This window comes from Euprymna scolopes, chromosome 1 (genome assembly GCF_053919585.1).
Source record: "Euprymna scolopes isolate OS-2025 chromosome 1, ASM5391958v1, whole genome shotgun sequence".
Classification (NCBI taxonomy): Eukaryota; Metazoa; Mollusca; class Cephalopoda; order Sepiida; family Sepiolidae; genus Euprymna; species Euprymna scolopes.
This window is the reverse complement of record NC_136482.1, coordinates 20,084,655-20,103,641: the sequence shown is the minus strand read 5'-3', so window position 1 is coordinate 20,103,641 and position 18,987 is coordinate 20,084,655. Positions and strand designations below refer to the sequence as shown.

The 18,987-nt window shown below is 35.2% G+C and overlaps 2 protein-coding genes across 3 annotated transcripts in view; one reads left to right on the top strand and one right to left on the bottom strand.

The window, feature by feature from the left end:
• The window catches only part of LOC145284517 (putative E3 ubiquitin-protein ligase makorin-1), a 152,449-nt gene that overhangs the window by 27,005 nt on the left and 106,457 nt on the right, over window positions 1-18,987 (top strand). The window lies entirely within an intron of this gene.
• LOC145284687 (mitochondrial ribosome-associated GTPase 2-like) overlaps window positions 1-18,987 on the bottom strand; it is a 49,631-nt gene that overhangs the window by 8,654 nt on the left and 21,990 nt on the right. The window contains exons 4-5 of the mRNA XM_080133607.1: window positions 7,097-7,212; window positions 3,359-3,580 (exon numbers count right to left, since the gene is read on the bottom strand). Of these exons, the coding sequence (XP_079989733.1) occupies window positions 3,359-3,580; window positions 7,097-7,212 (338 nt within the window). The remainder of the gene's footprint in view (window positions 1-3,358; window positions 3,581-7,096; window positions 7,213-18,987) is intronic.

Sequence of the window (18,987 nt, the reverse complement as noted above, 5' to 3'; positions counted from 1 at the left end):
TACACTACCAGATTTGGCAATAGAAAAATAGATGAAATAATAAGTCCGCAAAACATGTTAGTTGATGGTGTTCCATGTCATGTGAAAGATGTCTGCCCAGTTGCACCTCTTCCACCTCGGAAGACAATATACCATTCGAGGATGATCCTGACACTCTACTGACTTTTAGAATACATTCAGAATCAGAAAAGACAATGATGGAATCGGCAGGTGGCAATGGCAGTGGTGAATTAAGGGATGGAAACAAAGAAGCTACCCCTCCAATCTTAAGCAGAAGTACTCTTCAAAGGTGATCATTTCCTTGTGATACCCAAGACAATGATATTAAAGAAGTGCAATAGAAGTTATAACTCACACCAGTTATCACACCTTTCTTTGGCCTGTCAGGTGATGGGATCGGGGAAGGAAAAAGAAAAGAAAAACTTAATTTTGTAGATGGTCTCTTAATATACTGGCAATGATAGGGACAAATTGAAGAGAACAGTCAGTCAAGTTTTAGACATCCGATTGAGCAAAGACGTTGATAGTTGGTGCCGAGAATTATGATTAAATTAAAAGGCGTTGGTACGAATTGGTGAGAAGGAATTCTAACATTTTTGTTTTCCATTTACAATAAAGCATTTAATTTAAATAAGTAAATGTGTAGAAGTCCTCAGTAATTTGTAATTGTATTTTAGATGTCGTCTGCACTGAGAAAAACCCAAAATGCAAGTGTGAATTACTTAATCATGGATGGTGGAACGAGAGCATGCTACCCCAGTGGATTAAATAAAGGGTTTCATTCGAAATTTAATGCAGATTCCCAGAGTTCAATAGAAGGATTTCACTCGGGAATGCTGATCACGCTGTGATAATGGTAGAAATCAGCCTAAATTCTCGCCCTAAAACTGAAGACCCACTACTCAAAACAACGAGGTATTACAAAAAGGCTGATTGGGAAGCCATCAGGGAGCTCATCAGAGATGCCCCATGGCAAAATATCTTTACTCTTCCAGCGGAACAGTGTGCAAATGAGACAACTGAATGGTTCAAAACTGCTATTGAAGCACATGTTCCCGCACGGAAATACTATAGCAAGCCCCACTCCCCCCAATGGTTTACTTCTGCTTGTGCAGCTGCCATTTGTCAAAGGCAGCATGCGTTCCGCAGATTCAACCGACATAAGTCCAGCTCAAATAAACAGAAGTTTATAGAAGCTAGAAATAATTGTAAGAGAGTGATAGACACAGCTAAGTCAGATTACTCTGAAACCACCAGAAAGCGCATCGAAGCACAGAAATTAGGAACCCGGGATTTTTGGAAAATCTACAACAGCGTAGTTAATAATGGACAGTCAATTATTCCCCCACTAACAAACAATCATGAGGTTGCTTGCACGGCAACTGACAAGGCTAATCTGCTTGCCAGTCGGTTTGCCTCAAACTCCACACTGAACTCGGTACACCACTCACTCCCTGATTTTCCTCTGCGAACAGACGCCACACTTGACGACTTGAAAATCACCCCTTCTCAGGTACATGCTATTATAAAAAACCTAGACACCTCTAAAGCATGTGGACCAGATCTCATCCCGGCTGTGCTATTAAAAAAATGCTCTGCCGAGGTTGCTCCAGTTCTGTCCAAACTTTACAATAAATGCCTTAACGAATCTTGTTTTCCCGACTGCTGGAAAACCGCCTCTGTGGTACCAGTCTTCAAGAATTCTGGTGAAAGAACTGACCCACTAAATTATCGCCCCATTAGCCTCCTCCCGCTTTTCGCCAAAATATTTGAGTCCTTAGTTAATAAAGCCCTAGTCCAGCACCTAACAGCTGCTAAACTCTTGACTGACAAACAATATGGATTCAGGCAAGCCCGTTCAACAGCAGATATCTTAACTGTAGTTTCTGAACGTATATACCGTTCATTGGATAAAACAGGGGAGGGTAGAGCGGTGGCCCTTGATATATCTAAGGCTTTTGACAGGGTATGGCACGATGGTCTTCTAAGGAAAATGAGATCATATGGAATCACTGGAAGAATTCATAACGTAATTAAATCCTTCTTAAGTAATAGAAAAATCAAAGTTGTCCTCGACGGACGTACATCCAAACAATATGACATAAATGCGGGAGTGCCTCAGGGGTCTATCCTTGGACCTCTATTGTTCCTGATATTCATAAACGACCTCCCTGATAATATTGTTTCGGAGATGGGTATATTTGCCGATGACACCACTCTCTATAACAGATATGAGGGGAAAACAAATGAACACATATCCAAGAAAATGGCAGAAACACTAGAGGATGACCTCCAATCCGTAGTGGAATGGGGACAAAAATGGTTGGTCTCATTCAATGCTGCTAAGACTAAGCTTGTTTCCTTCAATAACTACAAGAAACCTTCTCTACCACCAATAGCAATGGCCAAGAACACATTGCCTGAAAGTACTTCTTTTAAACTCCTCGGCCTAACGTTTACAGGGAATATGAACTGGAATAGATACATTGAGAGCATTGCCAAGGCTGCTGCAAGGAAGGTTGGCTCCCTCTACCGTGCTAGAAAACTACTTACGCCTGCCAGTATCCTATACCTCTATAAGGCAACCATTCGCCCATGTATGGAGTACTGTTGTCACATCTGGGCTGGTGCATCTGCTGCTTGTCTCTCGCTCCTGGACAGGGTTCAAAAAAGAGTCGCAAACCTGATAGGTCCTGAACTGTCATCTAGGCTTCAACCTCTGTCCCATCGACGAGATGTTGCATCCCTCTGCCTGTTCTACAAATACTTTAATGGTGAATGCTCTGACGAACTGCAAACACTTGTACCTCCCCGACGTAACTACCCCCGACAAACCCGACAAGCTACTAAGTCTCATCCCTTTACAGTGGAGATCCCTAGGTGCAAGAAAGCCTTTTACTCCAATAGTTTCTTCCCCAGAACTGCGGGTCTTTGGAACTCCCTTCCGGGATTCTGCTTTCCCAACTGCAATGATATGCAGAAGTTCAAGTGTAATGTTAACAAACATCTTTCTACTCTTCTCCCTTCATAATGACCCCGCTAATTAATTCCCTAATAGTAGCCCCCTGCTTCAAAGTGGCACTGTGCCTTGTTTGGGGTGAAAATTGAATAAAAAAAAAAAAAAAAAAAAAAAAAAGAAAGATTCTAGTTTGACAAATTACACCTAAAGGAGGTCAGAGATTACATCAACCAAAACATTCTGCAAATAATATTTAAGATGAGAACAATAGTTCGAAGAATCCAAATAATATAAATAATCAATCCTCAACTCAAAAATCCAGAAACATAAAACATTTGTATTTTAAAGCATGTCGTCTCCTATATCATGTATTACCCGTCTGAGAAATAAAAAGCTTACCAATCCAACATGTGCAATGGTCTGCAGTTCAATTAAGATATGTCGATCTTCTCCTCTGGCTCCTTCTTCAACTGTGGTGGGAGCTCTTTCTTCATTGCTCAAGAAAAATCGGTTTCCTTTGCCCCCAGATCCACCCCTTGCAGCCAGGAAGTAATGATCATCATTTTTAAGATTGGCAATGATTTTCTGGTCAGTGTCTCGCACAATAGAACCAATGGGTACCTGTGAAAAACAAAAAGTAATAATAAAAATTTTAATAGAAAATAAATAAGTTTTATGAAAGAAGGTGTCTTCAGATACTCTCATCCCAATTGACAACATAATGAAGATGTTGTGCTTCTGTGTGGATTACATATTGGGAACAGACATATCAACAAGAAGAAGGTCAAGCAATGGCTTAACCACTGTCCCCAGTGCTAGCCAATATATACATGGAACATTTTGAGGAGTTGGCAATAAGCTCAACACCACTGAAACCAACTCTGTGGCTACGATATGTGGATGATACATTCATACTCTGGCCCCACCAGGAGGACGTCCAAAACTTACTAAATCATGTGAACTCCATTCGTCCATCTATCCAGTTCGCTATAGAAAAGCAACACAACGACAAACTAGCACATCTGGATGTATTAATAACCTGCACGGATCAGAATTTTGTAGCTTCCATATATTGAAAACCAACCTTCACAAGATAATACCTGAATTTCAACTTTCACTATCCATAGAATATAAAAAAAAAGGAATCATCCAGTGCTTACAACATCATGTCAGAACAATATGTAGTGACGACAACACATACTAGGAGGAGATAGACAACCTAAGAATAACCCTCCCTCCACCAAAATGACTGCCCATAGAGTGTTACATCAGCTCCAGAAAACCTACAGCAAACACTAAAGGACAATACCTGAAAAACTCACCATAGTTAACACCCCATACATAAAAAGCCTGTCTGAAAAGATTTTTTAAATATGCAATCGATATGACATCAGAACAATATTCAAGAGTAACTCAACTCTCAAAAAAACACCTTGTACGAATCAAGCCCCCTGACCGAAAGTCTCATGACAAAAAACTGCATATATGAGATTTCATGCAAATGCGGAAAACTAGACAAAGGTGAGATCACCCCCCTCCCTCTCGGGGGAGGGGTCGAAAAGTTGGAATTAGCTGATCACATATGGAAAGAACAAAGGAACACACTTCCCTTTGTGGAACGAGATCAAAATAATTGACAAGGATGAAAGTTGAAGGTTCAAACCACTCAGAGAAGCAGCACATATGCTAAAAAAAGAAAAATTACTAAGCAGACCAAGCATAGAAATTAGTAGCAGATGAGAACGTCTAATTATAGGAAAAACAAAAATTTGTACAACTCCCCTTTAAAATTTTAATAAAAGGGAGATAATCCTCTGTAGAACTTTATTAGAATTACCTCCCCTTTGTCAACCAAATTTTTTTCACACCTATAAAACCACGGGGGGGGGGGAAACAACTCTAAGAATACAAAACCATCTACAGAACTAGTAAACATTCTCCCTATCTTTTCCAAGATAAAGACCAACATTGCACAAATAACGTTCAAGACAACAATAGTCCTATCAAAACAAGTAACAAACAAATGGCCCTGATAATGTGGTGATGCCTGTGTAAAAAAAAAAAAATTTTCAAAAATTCAGAACTGTAAATAAGTTTCTTTTCACAATTATTTTGTTTGAATTTAGCTGCGTTCTCATTCCATTATCAGGGAAAATGTATGATGTATATGGAATAAGGATTGACCATTCAATCTACAGCAGAAACGTATCAGTAATTTGCTTAGTCCTAGTCTTTTTTTTCTCTACACCTTCTCTCTCAAACATGATTTTGCTAGTTTGTTTTTTCTATAAATACTATTATGGCAGATATTCTTTAGAACTGTCCAATTTATTCCCTGCTTCCTTGGTTTCAATCCGTTTAACTTGTTGATCTAATGGTTTCCATCAATTCACAGTTTTAACACCTCATTGTAATACAGCTTCCAGTAGCATCTTTCCAAGAACTGTGGAATATCCTTCCTGCTGACTGCTTTCCTTCTACCTATAGCCTTGGTCTATTCAAGACTAAGACCAATAAGCATCTTCTCTTTTTGCGATAATCATTTTTCATTCATGTTAGCTCCTTGTTAGATCAAATGACTTCCTGCCTTGTCTGGAGTGATTTCCATAAAAAGAAAAAAAAGTTAGATTTTTATGTATATGTTTTGTGTGTGTGTGTATATATATATATATATATATATATATATATATATGCACACACACATGTGCGCTTTAGGTAACCAAAAAAGTTCTGTCCATTTTTTTATTAATCACTGAATGACGTTGAAATATATACAAAATACATGTAATAAATGTTTTCAAATTCAGACAGCTGAAGGGGGGGGGGCGTTTATAAAGATTAAAACAAAAATCAAAAAACTCAAAAGAAAAACTCCAACACATATCATTTTTACTTTGGTATGTATGTAATACCGTCAACTCTGAACGCTAGTGTCCATATTTTAGTCGTCTGTCAAGGCTATGTTCATCATTTGGTTGATCAATATAGTCCCTATCTGCTACAGGCTACAACCTGCCTTCCACTGCGTCCAACTGGAAAGCCCTCAGCTGTTGCAAAATCAAAACAGTCCATAAACTGTTCCATCAACTAACTTTATCTATGTTTAGCTGCTAAACTTATTTCCTCTCTTTTTTTTTTTAAATTCCTAACACTAGTCTCACACGTGTAGCATTACTAATAATTAAAATAGAATTACTAATTTAATGTTTCTTTAGCAATTATTTTTAACATGGTGTTGATGGAGTGTGAGAATTAAACATTATGGTGGTCTTGTTTTGAAACTCATTGGAAGTAAATAATGTTAGTTCATCTAGAGGTGATAACATAAGAATATCCAGAAACTGATAATTTTCATTGAAATATTTTATTTACAGAAAAAATCGTGCTTCTCTATAAATGGTCCAAAACAAAAAAATTTTTTACAAGATTTTTTAGCGAAGATTTGCTCCACGCTATCTTGTTTGAGACCTAACGACACCTGGCGGAAATATAGGATCAACAAGGGCAGACAATCAACTTTTTTTTTTTTTCTTAACTGTCGAAAACAAATTTTTTATAATACAAATACAAAATAATAAATTAACATTTCTTTTTAGGAAAAGAAGTTATGTTAATTTATCATTTTGTATTATAAAAAAGTGTTTTCAACATTTAAGAAAAAAAATTTTGAAAAGTCGATTGTCTGCCCTTGTTGATCTCATATTTCCGCCAGGTGTCGTTAGTGTCGTAAAACAAATCTTCGCTAAAACGTGTGATAATATTTGATTTTCTTAAATAAAAAAACTACTTGATCGATTAACGTGATTTTTGGAATGTGACATCTTCATGCAGTGGCAAGTATGTACATTATAAAGATTTTTTTCAGATTTTTCTTGTAAAAAATTTGGGGGGGGGGGCCCATTTATAGACAAGCACCGAAAAAATTTATATAAATAATGCTGAAAGTAAATCAGAACAAATTAAATGGAATAGGAAGTGAATGAATAGTTTTAAAAAATATGAATTTTTTTTTTACATCAACAAAATAAACGTAATTAAAAAAAAAAAATAAGGGACGCAATATAGCAAAATATTAAGTAAAACTTCCAAAAAGTTTCAAAACTGGAAGTCGCTTAAATCAGTAGTGTGACACCATACCTTAATCGATATATGCTTTGCATTTTTTCCGTGACAGTTTTTATTTCTGCCGTCGAATCCGTTGATTCCTTGAATTATAGACTTCACGTGTCCCAATGACTTTACATTTCTGGAAGCTGAAAAGAAAATACAAAACGTTAGATTCATCACCTGACTTTGGTGGGCCATTTTATGGCATATCAACCCTTTTTGAATAATGTAACAGATTTATCACCTGGCTTTAAAAGTGGTGCAAAACTATTTTGTTTATGAAATTAATCTCATCTGTGCTAAGACTTTAAGTGACTATCCAAACAACAAGAAACAATGTCGAGATAAGCAGAGAGCACATACATCACCTGGTATTTCAAAATGATCATCCACTTTAGTACTGACCAGGTTCAATGTTGCTTAACTTTGGTGATCTAATGGGAACTGGTGTGTTAACATGATTATGCTCTATATGTTATAAATGCTTTAGTATAAGATTAATTCAACACAACTTGTTATTTTATCCCCATCTGGGGGCAGAGAGAATTCATGGCCTCTATATTTCACAACAGTATTAATGTGCAATTAATTGTAATCAATTTTATTAGATCTTAACTTGTCAGAATCAGTCCCATACTCTGTGGTGACATCCATTAGATCAACCATGCATCACACAATAGAAAGCATATTAAATCATGTCAGTTTTGTATGTGAACGAAAAACGAACATGTGGTAAAAATTAGAAGATATACAATAAAATGTCTTCTAAGAATGAAAATTCATTTCTAATACATGATCAGCGACCGATTTTCTTTAAAAGTCATTTCCTTAGGCAAGAGGATATGTGTTTCATGGAGAGAAATGCTATAATGGATTTGTAATGAGAGTCTGAAAGACAGGCTTAGATCTGATGACCTCAGAGGAAGATTAAATCAAGACAATATAAGGAGGGGTACGCAGAACCAGAGCTGCAGGGGTAGGCCAATAAGAAATATGGGAGGAAGTATTATGGTGGATTTGAGAGAAAGAAAATTTCTAAAAGCCATCCAACATATGCCAGCATGTAAAATGGATGTTAGAAGATGATTTTGGGTTAGTTGTTTTTGTTTTACGGCATATCAACCCTTTTCAGGTTATTTAAAGCTGAATCCAGTGATTTTGAAAAAAAAAGTTTTTAAAAGAATATACTTGTTTTTCTTCCAAGTAGCAATACACATGAAAAAATTGAAATAGCTTGAAATATTTCAATATTGGTATGCATAGAAAGAGCTTGATGAGCTAAGAAAGAATCTTTTTAAATTTTTAAAATCTGATTAAAATTAAGGAAGTTATGGCTATTTTTGTGCCTCACAAGTTTGGATATTTTTTACCTCTTTAAGACCATATGCATTTCGTCACATTTTTTACACTACTTTTTCAGTAAAAATGTCATATCTTTGTTAAAACACAAGACTAAGAAATGAAATTTACCATATAAGTGTATTTTTGTACAAGGAATGCAACTGAAAATCTCCCAAAGTTTATGGTTTCCAAATAATCTGCAGTAAATGTGCATAAATATGCAGCAATTCCTTAAAAATGCCATGTATCCATAAACAGAAAAGAAGTTGGAGAACTCAAAGTTGAATTGTAATGTGCTTTATGTACAAAAAACTTAAATCTAAACATAAGACCATTTAAAAATGAATATATTGCAATATTTCTTTGGTATTATTGTAGATTAACACCTTCTGTTTAACCCTACTCAACTCCTTCTGACCACCCTTCCAAAATGTGATTCTAACTTTTTTAGGAAATTATGTATAAAATGCCATGAAAAACTTTAATGAAAGATAAACAAATTATTTTAGAATTGAATGTAAAATAATTTCCTATTACAGGTCATTCTAGCATTTTAGGGCAATTAACTGTTTTTTTTTTTCTATGGGAAAATATGCATGCTTTTTTTTTTTTTTAAGATGATTATGTGTAGTTTTAAGAGGGTTTCTATGCAATGAGAATATGGGGAGGGTTGCCATTCGGACTTTGAATTAATTGTAGGGCTAAGGAAAATTATGAGTGAACATACTGAAAACTTGACAGAGATAAAGCTAACAAAAACAATATTAGAGGGGGGAGCGGTTAGTTTCACAAAAATTTAATGTAAAATAATTCACCATTTCCTGGCCATTCTAGCATTTTAGGACAGTTAACCAATTTATTTTTATGTGTATTTTCTTTAAGGAAGGATCTAGTTTTTGTTTGTTTGTTTGTTTTAGATGCTTGTATGTGGCTTACAGAGGTATTTTGTGGAGGGGGGGGCTTGCCACTCGAACTTAGTGTTATTGTTAGGGTTAAAGAGTGTTTTAGGAGGAGACTTGCCATACATAATTTGGATTAGAGGTGAAGTCAAAGAAAATTCCATAAATTTGTTGATTTCTATTTTCGAGGTTGAAGGTGCTAATTCCATAGGCCGTTTATACTACGCTGGAGCAGGTTGTAAAAATATCTTTCGCTTAATAAGTAGAAAAAAAAAATAACGAAATAAAAAGCTTCCTAATTGTAGTTTGATGTGTTTTCTAACTGCTTTTAAAATTTCAAGAATATTGATATAGATTTTGAGGGTTTGTATTACTATACACATAGATTCGAAAAAGTTGTCAAAAAAACAAATATATAACAAATAAATGTTATCAAAAGCAAGTTACTTTTCTACCTAACTGGATAAATTTTTTAGTGTTTTTATTTAATGTAACATGTTTATTCAGCTTGAAAACAGTGTTTACCGATGTATTGGAAAATTTAAAATGGCGCCCGACTCTCTTGAAACGGTAAGTTTGGGGAAAAGAGTTAAAAATAAAAAAGTAGACAAAATACTGCTAGAAACTCGCTCAATATATGTTACCGTGACATAGGCTGACATATATTCGGTGAGTTTTTAACATTATTTTGTAATGTTTTTTTTTATTTTTAACTCCTTTTCTCAAACTTACCGTGTCAAAGAGAGTCGGGCCGGGCGCCATTTTTAATTTTCCAATACATCGGTAAACACTGTACGTTTTTCGAGCTGAATAAACAGGTTACATTAAATAAAAAACACTAGAAAATTATCCAGTTAGGTAGAAAAGTAACTTACCTTGCCTTTGATAACATTTATTTGTTATATATTTGTTTTTTGACAACTTTTTCGAATCTATGTATAAACGAGATTTTGATACTTATTTTGATTTTGAAAAAAAAACATTTGTGGCTGTTTGCAGTAAAACATTGTTTTAATTCGCTGTTCAAAACTAATTTAAAGAATAAAAGTGCATGCAAGCTATATATCTACAAAAGTTTATTTTGTTTTTTTAACCATGTTTTTAAATTTGACAAGAAATGTGAGAAATTGCAACAGATTCATAATGCCGAATTGGTTGGGATTGTTGTTATTATACATTCTGAAAACCGAATAGTTCTAAACTAATGTTATTCTGATAACAAAATAGCTCTAATTAAACATAAGAACATTTATATTCATATTTTCATGTTTTTCTTAATTCGTTCTTGAATAAAAAATTAAAGAATGCGTGTTGTTTACACTGTGCTATCGCTGATTCTACAGGCTGGAGCTGCTGCTGCTGCTGCTGCTTCTAGTAATTTTTTTTTTTTTTTTTTTTTTTTACAAAGGCATCACCACATTATCAAGGCCCAGAGGCCACTCAAGGATAAGGGTTAAAGAGTGTACAGTAGAAGTTGGTCAATATAGTAATCATTAGTAATGAAAATTTGGTAAATTTAATAACTTATATGGAACGGCTCATCAAGAACTTATTTACTTTAGACTTGAACAAAACCATATTGTAGTCAGCCGGAAAGCAGGAAAACGGAAGACAATTCCACAGGCGTGCAGTTCTAAGAAAGAAGCTTTGTTCATGGAATCTACGTTTAGGTTTAGGCACAGATAAAGAGTGGGGGAAATTATTGATAGTGTTTACAGCTAGACGAGTGTTTCTTGTGAAAGTTTGGCGAGGGGGGACCATAGATTGAAGCTCAGTTGAACACTTTCCATGAAAATAACGATACATCAGAGACAAACTCGCAACATCTCTTCTGTGAGATAGAGGTTGCAAGGAGGAGAAAAGGACATCTCCTACGAGGCTACGAAGTCTATTTTGAACTCTATCAAGGCAGGACAAGTTCTTTCTAGCAGCTCCTGCCCAGATGTGGCAACAGTATTCCATCCTTGGACGTACCTGGCTCTTATATAGATAGAGAATAGCATCAGCAGTGAGATATCTACTGGATCGATAGAAAGATCCCACCATTTTTCCAGCGGCCTTGGCAACAGATTTGATATACGTGTTGCATTTAAGATCAGGAGTAATGGTCAAGCCCAGAAGCTTGTCAAAACTTGAGGCCTCCTGAAGACGAGAGCCATTCATTTCAATTGATGACAAATGTGGATTAGAATGTTGATGATGTAAAGAGAGAAGCTTGGTTTTAGATGCATTAAAAGTAACCAGCCACTCCTTTCCCCATTGTACTACGTGCTCAAGATCAGAGGAGAGAGAATTGGAGAGAACTTGCTCGTTTACTGTCTTAGATGTGGTACCATAAATGGTAGTGTCGTCAGCATAAATGTCTACAAATGATGTAAGGATATGATTTGGAAGATCATTAATGTAGATCAGGAAAAGAGTTGGGCCCAGGATGGATCCCTGAGGGACACCGGCATTAATATTGTGAGCTTCTGATTTTTGTCCCTCAACTACTACTCTTATGAACCTATCAGAAAGAAATGATTTAATAATTGAGAAGACTTTTCCAGCTATACCATAGCTAGCGATCTTATGAAGTAAACCTTTATGCCATACCCTATCAAAGGCTTTAGATATGTCAAGAGCAATTGCCCTAGAAAGATTGCCACCGTCGAGAGATTTGCTAATCCTATGCGATATAACTGTAAGGACATCTGCTGTAGATCTAGCAGAACGGAAACCATATTGAGTGTCACTAAGAAGGTTATTTTTGTTGAGATGTTTGATTACTTCTGTATTTAATACAGATTCTAGCAACTTACTCATGACGCACAGGAGACTTATTGGCCTGTACTGAGAGGGGGATGAGCGATCACCTGAATTCTTAAATACAGGGCATACTGATGAGATTTTCCAGGGAGATGGGAAACTATTCTCCTTAAGACAACGTTTAAACAGTTTTGTAAGTATGGGCGCTAGTTCAGGTTGAAGTTTTTTGAGTACTATAATTGGAATACCATCAGGGCCAGTTGCTTTACTGGAATCAAGGTTTTTGATTAGCTTGGCAACATCACGTACAGATATACGTATATCACATAGCGTGTTTTCTGATACAAGAGGAAATATTGGGGGTTGGCGGTCTTGGTCGCAAAGGGTAGAATTAGCTGCAAAGTTCTTGACAAAGAGTTTGGCTTTGTCTGATGCTGACGAGATTACCTCAGATCCATTGATAATAGTTGGGATGGAGCACACGCTTCTGTTCAGGATTCTGTTTGCTATTTGCCAAAACTGGTAGGAACCAAGCCGCTGCTCAGCTACTTTGGACTTAACAGATTGAGCATACAACTCTCTTGCGTTCCTTATTACTTTCTTACAATGGTTGCTGGCAGTCCTGAAAACGGCTTTAGTTTCCATACATCTATTACGTTTGAAGCAGTGGAAAAAGTGATTTCTGTGCGCAATGGCAGCAGCACATTCTGGAGAGAACCATGGCTGGCTGTTAGGTTTTTGCTGAAACTTTTTAGAGGGTATGAAATGGTCAATACCTACAATTAACCATTCAGTTAGGTCTAATACTATAGAGGACACATCCTTTTTAAACATGGAATGCAGAGGTAGATCAGATATAAATGTACGGAAGCTATCCCAGTCAGCCTTAGTGTATCGATATACTGTACGATGAAGAGGTACGTCTGGGGACTTATTACATTTCATTTTTATCTTAATTGATACAACAGAGTGGTCGGAAGATCCAAGAGGCGACAGAACAGAAACTGAACATAGTTCAGGGCAAGTTGTGAGAAAAAGGTCTAGTAGGCTCGCATACTGGCCGTCATTATCGGGCACACGGGTAGGTTCCTGAACAATCTGAGTGAGGTCATAGGCAATGGAGAAATCATGACAGAACCTCCCCTCATCATCGGTCTTGTTTGAGTGGGTCAACCATTCGACGTTGTGAACATTGAAGTCTCCACATACGTGAATGTTAACTGATGGATAAGTAGAAAGGACTTGGTCAATTTTCTCAGATATGCTTTGAAAGATAGTAACTCCGCTGTTGTGGGGGCGATAGAGAGTAAATATAAATGCAGTAGTGTGAGCTAAAGCAACCCGGAAGCACATATAAGGTAAGTTAGGATCTTCCCTGGAGATGTCCCTCCCACATGGAAAGCTATCTTTAATATAGGCACATATTCCATGCCCATGGCGATCTTGGGGGTCAGATTTAGAAGTTAAGTTAGAGTATCCTGTAATTGCAAACTCATCAAGGGAAATAGCCTGTCCAATGCCAGTTTCACTTAAAAATAAAAGGTCTGGTTTAGTCTCCTGTAATTGGGTTTCAACCTCTGGAAGGTTAGAACGTAGACCCCTGATGTTGGAGAAGGAGACATGGTAGTAGGGGTCTACGTTGGAAGTTGGAGAACCGGGTTTAATCGTGTATTTTTTCTTGAAACTTGTCATGATGAAATTTTGGAATTTGTGGACTAGGTCGACAGATTTACTTAGAGCAGGACAGAGAGGGGAAACTAAGAGAGAAAAAGAAACGAAGAATTTTTTTTTTTTTTGTACCACATGATAAGGTAAAGCCGTAACAATTACCCACTAGTATGGCATCGAGAGGCCCCACCAGAAGCTACTGCATGGTCCAGATTCCATTCACCAAATGGCAATACAGCAGCCCCAGTACTTTGCACCTGCTGATAGGACAGCCTCCTTAGTGGTTAATCCAAGGTTCGGGTCCCTGACTATCAGGCGGATAACGTCAGCCCAGACAAAACGTTTACCTCCAGCACCCTTACTAGTGACATGGCTACAAGGATAGACATAGAAACAGAAAATTTCCACCAACTCTGCCAACTGTTCGCGCAAAAATACTGCCAACCTAGAAAACAGCTTTTTCTTCTCCCTTTGTCAGAAAAATCACTCATTTAAAAATGAGGACTGAGGGACAAATAAGAAGAAGCGAGAGTAACAGGAGCTGCCGATAACGCATCCACAATGCGTTTTCTACTCTCCATTAAAAAAAAAAAAAAAAAAAAAAAATAACTATTAAGTATTGTACTTAATAAAGTCCAACGGACCTGTTTAAGGGAAAGTATGGTGATAGATTCCCCTCCCACGAACTAAAAATGAGTACAATTAGGTAATCTATTTTTGCAATCAACTCGGTAGATAAATAAACATTTATGGACGAAAAAAAAAAAAAAAAAAAAAAAAAAAATACTAACTTCATTTGAGCAAATTCGAGAAATAGAAACAATTTTTTTTTCGGGTAGGTCCTTTTAAATTATCAATTATCGTGGTCCTACTCAACATAAAATAATACTTTTAATTGATAAAGACAGTAAAAAGATTGATTTACTTACTACTGGGTGTCCGAAGAATTTTTTTTTTCAAAATGTTCGATACTCGTCATATTAAAGTCTTATTTTTAACATGACAAAAAAAGAAATGGTCAAAAATATTTCGGACACTTAACAGTATTAAGATTAACACCTCTTCTGATTGGTTCCCAAATTTCATGACGAAATTCTTCATACAATCACGGTACGGACCTTTAGAAAACAGGGGGGGTCATTACAAAACCTTACCGAAAACGCCATTTTATGACGTTCACATTTTTATCACTTTATTTGCTTAAAACTCTTAAAATATATAATGTACATTCATATTTATTAATTCATTTGAAAGTATATTCATTTCCGAACAAAACAGTAGTAATTTGAAGACTTGAAGTGCTTTGGTTTAAAAAATATGGCTATTTTAGTAGAACTACCTTGAAATCTGTGATTATCCAAAGCGTTTTTTCGTCCATGTGTATTACTATTCCAAGTCAGTTTCTATTTAACCCATAGTTGGAACCCTAACAGGTACTACCACTCCGGTTCAGAGTGGACCTGGGTGCAATAGCAATTAAGGCGTGGCTCCACACTCCTCAAAGCCCGCAAGCTGGAGCCTCATCATCAGATATAGTTTAAGGTCATATCCAGGACCGAAGTAGATGAAGATGGTGAAGAAGATGAAGAAGTTGGCTAGCTAACATAATGTTGAAAACCGGTAAGGATCCAGAAAAAGACACAACTTGTTATCTGTATGGTTGCCACCACAACATATACAGAATCATCTGATTTGGTTTTCAATGTCAGATTTAAGCAAAAATCAAACTTACTAATCAATATTGATTTGTTATACTATGTTAATAATAACATATTTCCTTACTATTTTTTAATCATTTAAGCTGACCCAAACAACTGTTAAACAATCACATGAAAATAAAAATCAGCAAGGGAAATAATTCATTTCCAATTGAAGAATATAAGCAGGTGTTGTTTACTTTCATTTTAAAATGTGCAAACAAATAAAAAAAATTAAATAAAATGACGTCATTACATCCCTGACAACACCAGGTAGGTACAACTAAAAAAGAAATTTGCTATCTCCAGTTAGACCAATGACCAATATGTGCACTGACATGAGCATTTTCATGACAGTTTTCTGAGCTTTACTACTTCCATGTTGACTCATGACAAATTGGAAGCAAGACACCATCAATAGAAGATTGCTATACAAGGCTAATCAGCTCTCTCTATACATTTTTTTTTAACAGCTTCCTTTTCTTAGATATATTACCATTCAACATGGCTGAAAAACTCCATCTATCCCCTGTATGGTAATTCTCCAGAATATCAGAGGGAGGCCAACACTACCGTGTTTGGTTTGGTTGTTTTACTTTAACGGCATATCAACGCTTTTCAGATCATTTAATGCCAAATCTAATAATTTTGGAAAAAGGTTTGATGCTTCATATTTGTTCATAGTGTTTAGTTTGGTTGTTTTGTATTGAAAAATTGTTGTTTTTATCTTTGCAGTTAAGAATCCAATATCTTCAGACAGTTTGATTTGGTAGTGTCAGTTGTTGAACTTTGGAATTTTTATGTTGAATTTGGGAATCTGTACAGAATTTAAAACTGAACCAGTTATTTAATCCATGTGGGTAGACTGTTCTCATTCTGTCAGCCATGATCTGGTAGAAATAATTCACATGTTTCAGTTATTATCATCTGTAATAAAAAATGAACCCTCAATATCTAGAATGAATATCACTTGGAATTGATTTTTAACCAAAGCTCTTAACTAGTAATACACACGGACGAAAAAACGCTTTGGATAATCACAGATTTCAAGGTAGTTCTACTAAAATAGCCATATTTTTTAAACCAAAGCACTTCAAGTCTTCAAATTACTACTGTTTTGTTCGGAAATGAATATACTTTCAAATGAATTAATAAATATGAATGTACATTATATATTTTAAGAGTGTTAAGCAAATAAAGTGATAAAAATGTGAACGTCATAAAATGGCGTTTTCGGTAAGGTTTTGTAATGACCCCCCCTGTTTTCTAAAGGTTCGTACCGTGATTGTATGAAGAATTTCGTCATGAAATTTGGGAACCAATTAGAAGAGGTGTTAATCTTAATACTGTCAAGTGTCCGAAATATTTTTGACCATTTCTTTTTTTGTTGTGTTAAAAATAAGACTTTAATATGACGAGTATTGAACATTTTGAAAAAAAAATTCTTCGGACACCCAGTAGTAAGTAAATCAATCTTTTTACTATCTTTATCAATTAAAAGTATTATTTTATGTTGAGTAGGACCGCGGTAATTGATAATTTAAAAGGACCTACCCGAAAAAAAAATTGTTATATTTCTCGAATTTGGTCAAATGAAGTTAGTATTTTAAAGAAGCAGCAGCAGCTCCAGCCTGTAGAATCAGCCATAGCACAGCACAGTGTAAACAACACGCGTTCTTTAATTTTTATTCAAGAACGAATTAAGAAAAACATGAAAATATGAATATAAATGTTCTTATACGTTTAATGAGAGCTATTTTGTTATCAGAATAACATTAGTTTAGAACTATTCGGTTTTCAGAATGTATAATAACAACAATCCCAAACAATTCGGCATTATGAATCTGTTGCAATTTCTTACATTGCTCGTCAAATTTAAAAACATGGTTAAAAAAACAAAAACTACAATTAGGAAGCTTGCATGCACTTTTATTCTTTAAATTAGTTTTGAACAACGAATTAAAACAATGTTTTACTGTGAACAGCCACAAATGTTTTTGTTTTTTTTTAAATCAAAATAAGTATCAAAATCTCGTTCATACATAGATTCGAAAAAGTTCTCAAAAAACAAATATATAACAAATAAATGTTATCAAAAGCAAGAGAAGTTACTTTTCTACCAAACTGGATATATTTTTTGTGTTTTTATTCAATGTAACATGTTTATTCAGCTCGAAAAACACAGTGTTTACCGATGTATTGGAAAATTAAAAATAGCGCCCGCCCGGCCCGACTCTCTTTGACACGGTAAGTTTGAGAAAAGGAGTTAAAAATAAAAAAAAACTATACAAAATACTGTTAAAAACTCACCGAATATATGTCAGCCTATGTCACGGTAACATATATTGAGCGAGTTTCTAGCAGTATTTTGTCTACTTTTTTATTTTTAACTCTTTTCCCCAAACTCACCGTTTCAAGAGAGTCGGGTGCCATTTTAAATTTTCCAAAACATTGGTAAACACTGTTTTCAAGCTGAATAAACATGTTACATTAAATAAAAACACTAAAAAATTATCCAGTTAGGTAGAAAAGTAACTTGCTTTTGATAACATTTATTTGTTATATATTTGTTTTTTTGACAACTTTTTCGAATCTATGTGTATAGTAATACAAACCCTCAAAATCTATATCAATATTCTTGAAATTTTAAAAGCAGTTAGAAAACACATCAAACTACAATTAGGAAGCTTTCTATTTTGTTATTTTTTTTTTCTACTTATTAAGCGAAAGATAATTTTACAACCTGCTCCAGCGTAGTATAAACGGCCTATGGAATTAACACCTTCAACCTCGAAAATAGAAATCAACAAATTTTTGAACGCTCTCTTTGAAAAAAAGCTCTCTTAACTTTACCTCTAATACAAATTATGTGTGGCACTCTTTAACCCTAACAATAACACTAAGTTCGAGTGGCAAGCCCCCCTCCAACAAAATACCTCTGTAAGCCACATACAAGCATCTAAAACAAACAAACAAAAAATAGACCCTTCATTAAAGAAAAATACACATAAAAATAAATTGGTTAACTGTCCTAAAATGCTAGAATGGCCAGGAAATGATGAATTATTTTACATTAAATTTTTGTGAAACTAACCGCTCCCCCTCTAATATTGTTTTTGTTAGCTTTGTTTCTGTCAAGTTTTCAGTATGTTCGCACATAATTTTCCTTAGCCCTACAATTAATTCAAAGACCGAATGGCAACCCTCCCCATATTCTCATTGCATAGAAACCCTCTTAAAACTACACATAATCATCTTAAAAAAAAAAAAAAAAAGCATGCATATTTTCCCATAGAAAAAAAAAGTTAACTGCCCTAAAATGCTAGAATGACCTGTAATAGGAAATTATTTTACATTCAATTCTAAAATAATTTGTTTATCTTTCATTAAAGTATTTCATGGCATTTTATACATAATTTCCTAAAAAGGTAGAATCACATTTTGGAGGGGTGGTCAGAAGGAGTTGAGTGGGGTTAAACAGAAGGTGTTAATCTACAATAATACCAAAGAAATATTGCAATATATTCATTTTTAAATGGTCTTATGTTTAGATTTAAGTTTTTTGTAC